This window comes from Ictalurus furcatus, chromosome 15 (assembly GCF_023375685.1).
Source record: "Ictalurus furcatus strain D&B chromosome 15, Billie_1.0, whole genome shotgun sequence".
Lineage (NCBI taxonomy): Eukaryota > Metazoa > Chordata > Actinopteri > Siluriformes > Ictaluridae > Ictalurus > Ictalurus furcatus.
Window position 1 is genome coordinate 17513296 of NC_071269.1, and position 14561 is coordinate 17527856.

Below are 14561 nucleotides of genomic sequence, written 5' to 3' on the forward strand. Positions count from 1 at the left end.
TCTACAGGCTAAAATGTCTTCTTGACAGATCAGCGGAGCATGGTCAGACTGGTTCTAGCTGACGAAGGCTATAGTAATTCAAAACCCACTCTTAACAGGTTAAAATAAACCTGGACCAAACCCCTCCTAGATTTGAAAAAACAATGCCTAGTTTGTTGGGGGTGTGCCTTCCAGGAAGTACAGTTCAGCATCCAGGACCTGAAACTGGGAGCCATTTTGGCCTGCCCACTTCATCCAGTGAGGTTTAAACACAAAGACCTTGCTAATCCATAAAAATGTTTGTGCCTGGGGCTGGGTGTAAAGCCTTTGGCCAGACCTTCATTGTCTCTGCACGCATTCTTCCACTATGGAAAGTCCCTATGCTGACAGTTTGGTCAGGGAGGAGGGGAGTATTTTTAGTGATGCGACCCTACTCAGGGGCCGGATCCTGACGTGCAGCAGGGCTAATAATGGGATAATCCCTGCAGGTCGAGTGGCAATCCTCTTGGCAGAAGCCCAGTATGTACTGCTTTAGCTGCTGTGACGACATGTTCAGACTTTCATCAGATACAACAGCCTCATACAGGTACAGGAGAAGTGCACAGAATAATCCATTTTCCTATCTTTCTATTTCTACTTCTTAATGTGGCAGTGGTAGCTCAGTGGTCAAAATGACATTACATCCTACCCAGCAATAGATTCCTGTGCACTCTTACATTTCTGCTAAAAATGGTTGTTTTTGTATGCATTTGTTTTCAGTTAAATAAACAATGTGACGAATAGCAAAATCCATGTTGATCATTTTTCATAAATGGACATTATCAGTTATTCAGACTTTTTTGTTTTTGTTTGCAGCACTATTTAGGTGTGTCAGCAGGTTTAAGCGGCCTTTAATGTAGAGAGAATGTGAGACCTCTCACCTTGAAGGCTTTCTCCTGCAGGTTGGTTTTGCTGAGTTTGAGAATCACAGCAAAGTTAATGGGTTTGACACTCATGCGGCCTGGCTTTTTATTGAAGTCTTCCTGCTGAAGGACCTGAGAACAAAATAAAACCAATTCATAAATTAAAAAGTTTAATTAAAAGACACAAGAACCAATAAAGCCAAAAATACACACAATACACAAATCACAAAACAGCATTATGGAAAAGTCAGAATATTTGGATAAAATTATAATGTCAGCTTGGATAAAATGCAAATGTATGCTGGTTTTATATTCAACAGTGATTGATACTGACTCAAAGAATGTATTCAGCAATATAAAGGTAATAGTATTAGTATGACCAGTGTGTGCACAAAAACTGCATCAGATTTTTAATTACACTAAACGTTTTTCAACCGAATGTGTTAAAACATTAATGAGCCAATCATTTTAGACCATCAGCAGTAGTGTTACACTATGTTTTTATCATATACACAAGCAAAGGTGACAATCATGTCAGTTTGTAAAGCAGTGAACATCATAAAGATACAAAACTATCATTTTCATTAACTCTAATGTTTGATTCTTTATTCAACCAGAGCCTATATTTAGAGCTCACACTTCAACAACTAGAAATCCATGTAAAAATCCATCCTCAAAGAAGATTTGTTTTTCTAATTTAAGCTGCTTCAACACAGGCCAAATTATAAACGGCTTCCTATTTACTAAAAATGCTCACTACATAGCGGCCAGTGCCATATCTGCAGTTCTCACATGGTGTCCCACTGAAGCTAAGCAGGGCTGAGCCTAGTCAGTACCTGGAGGGGAGACCTCCTGGGGAAAATGAAGGTTGCTGTTGGAAGTGGTATTAGGGAGACCAGTAGGGGGTGCTGACCCTGGGGTATGTATGGGGCCGAATGCCCCAGTATAGTGACGAGGACACTATACTGGAAAAACAGCACAGTGTTTCGGATGAACTTCCTGACTCTCTGTGGCCATTAAAAATCCCAGGACACTTATGGTAAAAGAGTAGGGAGTAGGGTGACATCCCAGATGTCTTAGCAAAAATTCCCCCATTGGCCCTTATCCATCACGGCCCCCTAATAATCCCCATCTCTGAATTAGCTACATCACTCTCCTCTCCACAAATAGCTGATGTGTGGTGGGCATTCTGGCACAATATGGCTGCCGTGTATCATCCAGGTGGATGCTACACACTAGTGATGGTTGAGGAGAACCCCCCCAATACTATGTAAAGCACTTTGAGTATCTAGAAAAGCGCTATATAAATGTAAGGGATTATTACATAGGATATAACAATGACTCCAATATGTGCCTTCTGTGAATGTAACTATATACATTTAACTAGGCATTTTATAGTAAACTATTTGCAGAAAGTATGCCAAACACACCACATTTGTTTAAAGCCTTTTTTGTACATTAATGACACAGGACGTTAGGCTAAAAACCATATACAGTCATTGCTGTTGACAAACCTACATCAAGCAACTGAAGTACACTTTTTTAAATATACCAATTTAAATACGCAATACAGTCCATACAGGATTTCGCAACGGTTTTCATGATTGTTGCAGTCAAAAAAAACGCATTATTTTGTCATGGCTTTTTTCAAAATTTGAACTTTTTAAGTGCTTTTTTTTGTGCAGAAAACAACTTGGATTGGTGAAATTGCAACTGCATGAAATTGTTTTGCATGGTCTTTCACGGTGATGTTTGATGTTAAATGAGACCTTGTAGCTGTACTTATGTTCGACGAACGTGAATCGAAGAGGGCTCTGGCTGAATGCGCGTTATGATGATGTCACATGATGCGCCTTGGCCCAAATCTGTGGAAAATCTGCGGCGATTTTGGAAAAACTGCAAGCTCCTCTAAGTATTACGGAGTTTGACGCTCAATTGTGTGTTCATTTCTGCGATCGCAAAATCGTGAAATCCTGGCACGCAAGCGTTCGAAAGCATAAGCACATTCAAACAGGACAGCACGGAAGCTCGAGACATTACTCGGAGAGTAATTGAGTTTATCGCAGTAGACGATCAACCCTTCTCCACAGCGGAGGGCATGGGCTTTCAGCATCTGGAAAAACACCTTAAGCCTCATTACACAACACAGATTCTGCGTTATTTCACAGACGTCTGCTTACTGGAGATATACAAAAGTATGGCAGATCATTAAATAGGAGCAATGAGTGAGTGTGAGCTTAACAGGAAGCTATTCAGAATTCAGTTCACGTGAGTTAAGAACATCCAAAAAGTTACTGATTTAATGTTCAGAATTCAGTTCACGTGAGTTCAGAATGTTAATATGAAACATGAAAAACACGTAGATACAGAGAGAATAAAGTTATTTACATGTCTTTCAAAGATGTGTAATTAATTATCAGTAAACAAGGTATTAAAAACACAGAACCACTGTTGGTATCTGTATCGGCAGACGTCATTGTTAAGTGATAGGATATTGGCATCGGCACAGAAATGTACTGGTGCATCCCTAGTTTACGTCACACACTGTAGTATCACATGTTATTGGATAGTGGGATTAGAACACTTTTTACGAGTACAACACCCAATACCAGTATCGGCATCAGTGACTACGTTTACATAGACAGCAGTAATCTAATCATTGACCTTATTCTGAATAAGACAATATTGTGACTAAGGTGTTTACATGAGTCGCTTTTAGGATACTCCTTTCATGTTCAGGTTTTACATGTTATAGATCATAGATCGATTAATGGTACACGTCATTACGTCACCACGTCACGCTGTCCAGCATACCATCCAGAATTTCACGTATTACCATACAGTTGCTCTTCGTTATGGTACTGTATACAGTATTGGCTGTTTTTATTTTTACGAAAGCTCCGAGTGCAGTTAATTATTTCTCATGCTATACGTGCTAAAAGACGACTGCTTGAAGCCGTGGGCTGCGTCCCAAACCACATACTTGCCTACTATATAGTAGCCGAGATTCATGTATTTCGCCTACTAAACACACACACACACACACACACACACACACACATTGTTTTTCTACAATCCAAGCCTCAACATGATCTGTACAGTACAGAATACCTAGAGAACTTTAACACCATAGTCTGGAGTTCTGATAATTATAAACTTCCCACTGGAAAAACCTGTTCAATTGGTCACTCCCAGCCTTAACTGCCGTTCCGAAACTCAGTCAAGAAAGCAGAAGCCAGTTCTCTGAACATTAGCTTTTTGTACTGGGAATCAACCCTGGGTGTAAATTCCGTTAAATCTTTAAGCCGCCAGTACTTGTGTGTTAAATTTACCCAACAGCACCTGCATGCCAGAAACAAAAACTTGCGCAAATTCATTTCATGCAGAGTGCAATATATCTGTCAATTTTTCACCAAGTAGGAAATTAAAGCATAATGTCCACAGGGAAATGAGAGCTGCATTGTGGTTTAGTCTATTAGGAACACAGGACGCGGCAGATTATATTATTTCTCCATCTGGGCATTAATAAAGTATTATCTTATCGTATCTTATCTTATTAATGTTCAATTGTCTTTTAAAGCGTGCTTCCATATGGGTTCTGGAAATATCCTGAACAAGAACTACAGTCACTGGACATTATTTGTACACCACAAATCATTATTAAAATGCGGTGTGAAATGATTAAGTCATTCCAGCTTGTGTTGAACCAATCAGCGGTGTTCAGTACAACAAACACCATGCCATTATTTCCTGTAGTGCCTGCTCTTAAGCAGGAGCACAAATGATTCCTGGAAGTACTGTACTGCACAGGAACTAAAACCAGCTTTGATTCCTCTGGTAGAAACGCAAATAAAAAATCCATGTATCTGAAACAGTAGCTGAGGTGGAACTGAGCCATTAGACATCACCAGTGTGAAAAATGTAGGCCACAGTAAACTCCCAACCAAGATGATTGCAAGGCATGGCAATCCTGCTGGCCAGATCTGAAGCTGGGAAGCTGCTGTCACTGATTACCTAATCCCACATCGAGACATAAGTAACCCAATGAACTTGATTGATTTCCAAGATAAAAGCTGTTGCTATTATGAATCTCAGAATCAGTACAGGATGAGTCATCCATCCATCCATCTATCTTCTATACCGCTTATCCTTTTCAGGGTCACGGGGAATCTGGAGCCCATCACAGGGAGCATCGGGCACAAGGCAGGGTACACCCTGGACAGGGCACAATCACATACACACTCACACACAAATTCATACGCACACACAGGGCCTCGGTGGGAATCGAACCCCCGACCCTGGAGGTGTGAGGCGAACGTGCTAACCACTAAGCCACTGTGCGCTACCATAGAATGAGTCATTTATAAGTGAAATCGGCAACAGTCTCTGAGAATGCTGCCTTTAAAGCGATAGTTTACCCCAAAATGAAAATTCTGTCATCAATTACTCACCCTCATGTCGTTCCAAACACATAATACTTTCGTTCATGTATGCAACACAAATGAAGACATTTTTAATGAAACCTTGAAGACTTCTGTCCCTCTGTTTACAGTCCAAGTAACCAAAACATTCAAGCTCATAAAGACATGGTAAAATTAATCCATGTGACTCCAGTGGTTTAATCCCAATTATTTGAAGTGATACGAATGCTTTGTGTGCACAAAAAAACTCAAATGAATTCTTTATTCACAAAATATCTTCACTTCCGCATAGATCTCCTATGAGCACTTACGAGAGAAACACAACGCATGCACAAGGGTTGTTTTTTTTTTTGTCGAGAGCAGGGGAAAAAAAATGCAAGTCCTCCTCTATGTCGAAATCTGCAGACATCATATATGTTATAAAGATTGTTCTATGTGACTCAGTTTGTGTACAGCGTTCCTCTTCCTCTGCTGTAAACAGTGCAGCGCTTCCGGGTCCCGTTGTATCATGAGAACGCTAGAGCGGACACAGAGGAGGACCCCTCTCGACAAAAAAAAAAAATCATTCGATACAATACGAATGTGCCGTGGTTCTCTCGTGAACGCGCATCAGGAATCTATGCAGAAGTGAAGATATTCTGACTTGAGTCACATGGTTTACTTTTACAATGCCTTTATGAACTTTTTGGAGCTTCAAAGTTTTGGTTACATGGAGTGTAAATGGAGGGAAAGAAATCTCCCAGGTTTCATTAAAAATGTCTTCATTCATGTTCTGAAGATGAACGGAAGACTTAAGGGTTTGGAAAAGGCATGAGGGCGAGTAATTGATTAGAATTTTCATTTTTCGGTAAACTATCCCTTTACGTAGAGAGGAACAAACGGGTAACCAAAAAAAAAAATGCAGGTAATAAAACTATAATTCCACTAAATGCATTGCAGAGATGGACAAATTGTTAAGTCATGCACCCAGGACAAGCATATTTCATGTCCAGGCTATTACTTTTTATTTATAGTTTCCTGGAGGACAAGGGTTTTTGTCTGGTTGTTGAACCCCCAACTTGGCTAGTGGCGTTTACAAAAACAAGAGCTTTATTTGGTGTGCATGTTAAAACTTAATACGCTTCACTCAATGTTGTAACTACAGTGCAAGCTACTACAAACGTCGGCTGAGGTGCGTGTGGAGACAGCGACGAAACTGAGCAAAGTAACTTTCAGCACAAAGCTGTCATATAATAAGCCTTCTACTTCCTTCAGACAGACAGTCACCTCATGGTTAAACGTGTTTGCAGAAAATGAAGATGCTATCCAGTGCGATGCGAGAACCAAATGCCACATACCAGCCTGAAACTTTTGTTAGCTTCTTGCTGACATATTTTGAGGTCACAAACACAATGTGCTACATTAGAAACAAAAAAAAAAGAGCATAATAATAATAATAATAATAATAATAATAATAATAATAAACATTAATTTCCATTTGCTTGCATTAATGTCTAATACGCACTTAACAGATCACAATACACCATTATGTATTGCGTTAGCGATCACACTGAGCCTAGTCAGTTTCTGGGCAACCAAAACACAGGACTTTGCAGCACATTCGAGGTTTTACTTGTACGGCAGGCTGGCTAATAAATATATCATTTATTCACCCCTTCATTGCATGTGACCGATTGTTATATAAATCACATTCTGTGCAATGGGACTTTCAAGGTAAATCTGACTACTGTTTAAAAACGTCAAGTGTGTAATTGTGAAAACACAGACAGTTGAGCGGGCTATGGGAGGTCACTTAGTGCTAGAGGGGGGTGGGTGTGTGTGTGTGTGCCGCGAGCTCAGGGATGGCCGGCCTGTACAAACATCGGATGTGGTGTCGGCATGCGGGACACAAGAGGAAGTGGTGGCACATGGTCCCAACCTGATACGCTCAGAGGCCAATACAACAGGAAGTACCGAATGATAGCACGCGCACACATACAAGAAAACTACGATGGAGAGGGGGAGGAGGGAAGCAAGAAAACGCAAAAAAGACTCAGAGAGTATTAGACACAGCGAGTGAGTACGCAAGAGGAAGAAATAGGGCTCTGCGAGAGGCTGAGAGAGTGACAGGGGAAGGACAGAGACGGTGCTTCTTCTGCAATCTGCATCTCTAATAAAAGCAAGTGGCTACATCTCTTTTTACAGAGAGAGCAAAAACAGGAAGTGCAGGCAGTGCGTCACAAATAAACACAGGGAGCAGAAAGAGGGTCGCCTCAGGCAAAGAGGATGTGATGTGCAGAGCGAGGTTAGAGCTGTGCATGAACCACAGACCTCTCTCTTTCTCTCTCTCTCTCACACACACACACACCCACCCACCCTCCCCCCCTGCAATGACCACCCCCCTTCCCTCGGCCCTCTTTCTTCCGCTGGTTGCGGCTGCTGTCGCCTCCACGCTTCTATTCTCACAGCAGCTGTCACCGCAGGGGCCCATGCCAGCTTCATATACACACACACACACGCACGCACGACGGTTTGTGACCTCCGCTCCTCCTGATAACAAAGATATCCAACGCACACAGGCGCTTGGACAAACACTCGTGCGCAAACTAAACACTCCATCCTCTCTATCTTTCATCTCTCACTACGGTGAATGCTGTCGACTGTTTAACCGGCTTTTCCACTCACCCTGTGTGTGTGCGCATTTGTGTGTCATGGCCTTCTTTCCATACAAAAGCCTCTCTAACACACATACGCCCCTTATACTTCAAACTGACTTTTTTTTTTGGAGTCGTTTTCTATCACTTTGACCAGTACTGTACAGCTAGAAAGTGGGAGGGAAAAAAAAACTAATAAAACAAAAAAATGTGGACTGCAGGTGAGCATTCAGGAACAGGAACAGCTTCCAGCATCCCACACAGTTCTTAGGGCTTTTATTAGAAACCAGCAGGACACAGGAGCACCATGGTGACAAAAGCCACGGAGTTTACATGTTCACACATCCCATGCAAACCCACACACACACGCTGGGATCGAGCAGAGTGAAACCTGAGCCACGGCAGTGTGCTGGAACAGCACGGGAGTGACGTGTGAAACGGCTGCACACCTGCCTGGATCGACCTAAAATAAAGAAGAATTAATGAGCCGTATCCTACTCTTACCTCCAGCAGGAAGGGCAGCACGGGCACAAAGGTCTTGGTGCTGCTGGAAAGCAGGATAAGCGCTCTGACGCAATGCAGCCGCAACGGGTAATACCGGGAGATGGGCACCAACCTAAACACCAAACACACGTACACCATTAATCAGAAAATACAAACCAAAAAAACAGTGGCTGCAGCTTTAAATAAAGGAGAATTATTTAACTTTTTATACAGGCTCAGATGCAATAATAAAGCAACCCAACTGCAATCTTATTACCTCCACCATTTTTCACATCAGTATTATAAATGAAGAGAAGGTACAGAGAATGTTAGGCCAGAAAAGTAAAACAAACTCCAGACTATGTACCAATGAATCATTGGGCAAATCGGATGTCAGCACCCTCCTAAAAAAAGCCAGACAACACTGCCACCTGGTGGTGATTGTCAACATCACTATTACTAAAGAAGTCAGATTTAACTGAGATTGTTGTAAATAAAGTTGCATTGCACTTAAAAATTGAATCTTTTTTTTCTTTTGTTACACAAAAGCTGTTATTACTACTACAAAAGGTGCAAACATTCACTGAAGCTCAGGAAGGCATCACAATACATTAAGAGCAGGGGGTGCAAACTTTTGAACAAGATGATCAGTATAAATTGTTATTTTGTTTAAAGAATTTATTTTTTCTCATTTAGTACTGCCCTTCAGAAGCTACAGAAGATATTTACATGTTTCCCAGAAGACAAAATAATTTACACCGATCATGTTCAAAAGTTGTGAACTTTTGCATGTGTGTATATTTTATAAATAACAGGTGGTGCTACATAATACTTCTTTTTAATACTTCAAATATAACTTAAACCTAAATTTGCAGTGATGATGACAAATATTATTTTATGTGTTTAGAAAGGAATGTGCAAAACTGTAAAAATGACGAACTCATCCATGCTAACTGTCAGCTACCTAATTTTCAGATGCTGTACCATACATCAAGGCTGTACTGATGTCTGATAGGTAAGCCATTCCTAGAAGCCTATAAACCTGTAAGCTATTACTTACTAGTATATTCTCCAATTATTATGATTATGCTCATGGATCAGTTGACTATATTTATTTTTGATGACAATTTGTATTCATAAATGCTAAGTGGACTACTGTTATCTAACTAATTTATGGACGTTGTACCATATATCAAGGCTGTAGTGATGTCTGAGGAAAACCTAACAGGATAGGCTCGTCTTAGTAAACTACTGTATATGCCATTATTTACTAATTAATTTTATGCAATTTCAGACAAATTACAACTTTGTAACCACTCTTTACAACAACGGTGAGCAGAAAAGCATCACAGAACATCCAGAAACTTGAGGTGTTTGGGCTACAACAACAGAAGACATCATATCTGGTTCAGATTCTGTCAGCCAAGAACTAGAATCTGAGGCTCCAGCAGGCACAGGATCACCGAAAGCGTACAGACTGGAAAAAAGACAAGGTGATGTCCTTCCAGTCTTCAACTGCCCAGTTTCAGTGAGTCCTGTGTCCGCTGCAGCGTTAGAAAACCAGTGTAGCGAGTGCACGGAATAATGAATAAATCTTGTACAGCCCGCTTACTTGATGCAGCCGACGATGACCTGGCACAGGGGGTAGATTAGGGGCTCGAGCACCTCACTGGGGTAGATTATGCTTAGCACTCGACACCACAGATGCAAGCAGTGCACGTACTGCCAGTTATACACAGACTGGTATGTCTCCTACACACACACACACACACACACACACACACACACACACACACACACACACACACACACAAACCATTACAAACACATGGATTTTCAACAACTGTATCTGAGCATACTTCAAAATGCTGAACGATCAGAAACACTGGTGTTCAATCATTTATACGAGCCCTTATTTGATGCTGAGGCGAATTACCTTCTTCTTCATGTTCATGGCATTGCGCAGGTGGATGGCGAGTTGGCGGATGTAAATGAAGCAATGCTGGTAAGAGACCTGTGTGTCCAGAGAGTACATCTCAGCCAGAGTGCGCTGCATGAAGTTTATTAAAGGCAGCGCGTTGGGGGAGGTGAACTTGCAGTTCTGGACGTAAGCGATGTACATTTGCTGCAAAGAGATTACATTTATTAAAAGGTGATGTTCCGGACACAATTTATGTAAAAAAAAAAATTATGTTCACTCTAAATATTTCAGTAGATTTCACAGGATTTGTAAGCAATTTCTCTGGAGCGACAGGAACCCTCGTATGTAACTTCAGGAAACTTCAGCTCCCATTTGAGAGAGGGGGATTAGGCCTTCCCAAGCTGTCTCTGTATCACCGTGCTTTTAGTTTGAGGCATCTGGGGTAATGGATGCTACCTCCTGAGCGAGCTCCCCCATGGCTACCTACGGAAAAAACGGTTTGCCCACGCATACCGTTGGTTTCCCTACTGATAATGTTACCCCTACCAGTGTGTAATCCTCCCATTATTTCCCATCTCCAAACAGTCTGGAAGAAAGTCTCTCATATCATGGGGTTAATCCTTTTTTAAGCCCTTCGTCTGCCATCTGGGCCAATCCGAGGTTGTTAATAGGTGGATCCCCTGCGTTATTGAAGGAATCTGTGCATAAAAATATGAACACTTTAGAAGACCTTTATGAGGGCGACGTGTTGATATCTTTCGAGCGACTTAAACAAAATTCGGCTTGACCGATAATCGATTTTGGAGGTTCATGCGTCATTGTAAGAGGCTGGAAGGCTCCTGGAAAGCCGTCAATTTATGAGTGGCTCTCAGATTTAGGGCGTGTGGCAGCCAATGAGAGACTTTCATGTTGTTTACAGCTGTTATCTATGGGAGGATAGATATCTACTACTCTGATTGAAGAAAATTTCTTGACTTTTGCAACTTGCAGTAAGTTTTTTCAAATGTTTAATTTTATTCTTTTTTTTAATCCATGTATGTACTGTTATTATTTGGATTGATTCATTTAATAATAGATTGTATGTTTTTTTGTGCTAGGTGATTGAGCACATGTTTGTTCTTAATTCTTGTACGTTTGTAAGAATAAGAAAACCCAATAAAGAAAAAAAAAATGGATGTATATATGTAAACCTTCTGTTTTCATGCTCATTATTATAAACAAAGCAAAGGATTTTGGCTCACATGAGAAGCAAAAGAGCATTCTGTGGCATGCCAGTGGACTCAACTAATGTGAATGCCAATAAAGTAAAACATTAGCTAGATTTATAATACATTTGTGGATAGTAACTGATTTTACAGAAGCATTTCATTAACAGTGAAAATGCATGAGTGGTGTCATGGAAGTGCGCTGCTGCAAACACATTCCCTGGTTAAAACTTAAATCACCATAGTGACAGGAAAAAGCTTCAAACCAACACTCAAGCCTTTTGTATGCCTGTAAACGGCCACAGGATATAATGTTTTGTGTATTAGAAGTGCATAGTATATTTTCCAATTATTATGATTATGCTCATGGATCAGTTGACCATATTTATTTATGACGACAATTTGTATTCATTCATAACTGCTAAGTGAACTACTGTTATCTAACTAATTTGCGGACGGCGTACTGTACTGTTTTATTGGGTTATCAAGGCTGTAGTGATGTCTGACAGGAAAACCTAACAGGATAGGTTAGTGTTATTAAACCACTGCATATGCCATTATTTACTAATTACTTTTATGTAATTTCAGACAAGTTACGACTTTTTAAGGACCTGGTCTGAAAAGCAAAGCTTCCAGCGAGCTTCAGAAAAACAGCTGAAGGAGAAAACGTCTTGTCAGAGGAGAATGGCCAGACTGGTTCGAGCTGGCAGGAAGGATACGGTAACTCATATAACCACTCTTTACAACCATGGTGAGCATAAAAGCATCACAGAACAAACCTTGAGGTGGATGGGCTACAAGAGCAAAGCTTCTTTACAGCTGAAGTAAATAAGAACTCGTACAAGAACATAACGTCCTCAGTCTGTCATACCTTTTGTCTTAATTCTCAACCAACTTCTTTTTAAACCGTTTTCACTGGCCGTTACAATGGATGATGAATTAAGTCAATCATTATCATGACCAATTAACAGTGTACATGTTTCTGAGGAGTACTTAGATATTCATTACCAAAAGCTGATATTCATTCATTTTTACCGGTAGTTCAATCCAGGAGAGCTCTGTAAAACTCGAGCCCATGTGTCCCATTTCATTTGTTTGATGTCCTTTTTTTGTGCTTCTAAGTGAAAGATAAAATCTGCAAAAATTTGCATTTAAACACAACACTTCTGTTTTCTATATGCTGTGAACTTAAAATACTATATTTATGTCATGATTGTGTAGTCACTATCTACAGTGTCTGTGCAATAATGTGACTAACTGGTAAATCAGAATAAACATAAATATGCAGTTTATTGACCGTTCCACTATCTTAGGTCATTTTAATACAGCTGGTCCAAAGTCCCATGTCTCTGTCCCCCATGTTTCTATGATGACACTGCTCTACGTATGGCCATTATTTTCATTTAAAAAAAACAAAAAAAACAAAACAACTACAACAACAAAAAAAACGCCGTGCAGAACACCATAAGTGTGACACCAGTTATAAATACTGTATGATGGGTACCTTATCTGGTCTATACTGTTTACATTTGCTTTTTATGTACTTCAAGCTACAGATCAGGTATTTAAAGTTTTAGAGAACTCTATACTAAATGGTTGCTCTATTACAGTAGAAATAAAACATTGGTCATTCAAACAGCCTTATTTAAAACCTACACAATCTAAACAAACGCTGGAACAAAAGTGTTATCACACGGTCACACATCACTGTGTCTGAATGGGGTTTGTATGTAGATTTAGCAAGCTGTAATTCTGCCAGTGAGGTCATTGTCTGACACATTTAAGTCTAGACTGACCTATTTAAACTTTGACCTTTTTTTTGCAACAATTACATGAAAAACCTTAATTAACTTCTGCAGGGCTATTGCTAGTGACTTCCAAACAATAGAGGATGGTGCCTTTATAGGAATGTATGCCCCTCACCCTCCTCTTGCTGCTTTGCCATTTTGTTTGTTCAGTCAAGCTGAATAACTGTATGCTTTAATGTGGTTATCTGCTCGTGAAGCCGCGAACTTCTGCAAACTTGACCCTATTTCAAAGCATGCTTGAAAACGAAACACTAAGTGGTAAGTAGCGAAATTCCAAAGGGAGCGTGATAGGTCAGTCGAAGCGAAAAATTATTTGTGATTGTGACTTGTGGTTTGGTTCATCATCCATAGACTCAGCCCATAAGAAAAATGAACAATGTGCATCCTTGCCGGGTTGATGTTTTCTGCATGCTAACACCAATATCACAGAGGACAATGCTTAATTAATCGCAGGAGGCAGAAATCGCAGTTAAAATAAAATTAATCGTGTAGCCCTACTGGCTGTCATTGTATGTTCAAGGGTTGCTCCAGTGTTGAAGGTTTGGATGTAGTGCTGGATTACCTTGAGGACAGTGTTCAGGAACAAGTCTTGTTTGTGACGGCAGATCTTGTTGATGGCCAGAAAGGCCAGCACTCGCACTGTCTCCTCTCCTGTGCTCCACTGCTTAATCAGTTGCTACAGAGAGAAAAAGGAGGAGAAAATAATTTGTGCATGTAATAATAAACAATAAACATGAAGAATTCTGATGGTTTATCTTTAACTTAATCCTTTTAGTCTCCAAAGCTGCCCTGCCAAGACAAGTTCCATGTAAATTGCAACACAACTCTGCCAGGTGCACGATTAGTGACTAACTGACTGCTCACAACGACACGGGACACATCTGGGTTTAATTTGACTGAAGGGCATAAAGTTCTGTTGGAACAACACTTCACCTGATGTTAAACGGAAGAGTGATGTTCAGAACATGAAGTCAGGTTAATCCTATAGCAACAGCGGAAAATCCACAAGTAGATATGCTGAACTATTGATATGGTTCATTTTTCTGCATTGAAACCTCTACATGTAGTCCTCCAGGGAATAGGAAACAAGTAAACCTGCACCAGCGGTGGACAAATCAGCAGCACAGACTAGGGCTGGGCGATATGATAATTTATTATGGTATCAATATTAAATACAACAATTACAAACTCTGGAAGCGGATTTGATCA

The 14561-nt window shown here is 40.4% G+C and overlaps 1 protein-coding gene across 1 annotated transcript in view; it reads right to left on the bottom strand.

Annotated features, from left to right (window-relative positions):
* noc2l (NOC2-like nucleolar associated transcriptional repressor) overlaps nt 1-14561 on the bottom strand; it is a 43269-nt gene that overhangs the window by 18191 nt on the left and 10517 nt on the right. Inside the window, exons 9-13 of the mRNA XM_053642657.1 lie at nt 13915-14028; nt 10355-10543; nt 10031-10170; nt 8440-8551; nt 900-1013 (exon numbers count right to left, since the gene is read on the bottom strand). Coding sequence (XP_053498632.1) covers nt 900-1013; nt 8440-8551; nt 10031-10170; nt 10355-10543; nt 13915-14028 — 669 coding nt within the window. The remainder of the gene's footprint in view (nt 1-899; nt 1014-8439; nt 8552-10030; nt 10171-10354; nt 10544-13914; nt 14029-14561) is intronic.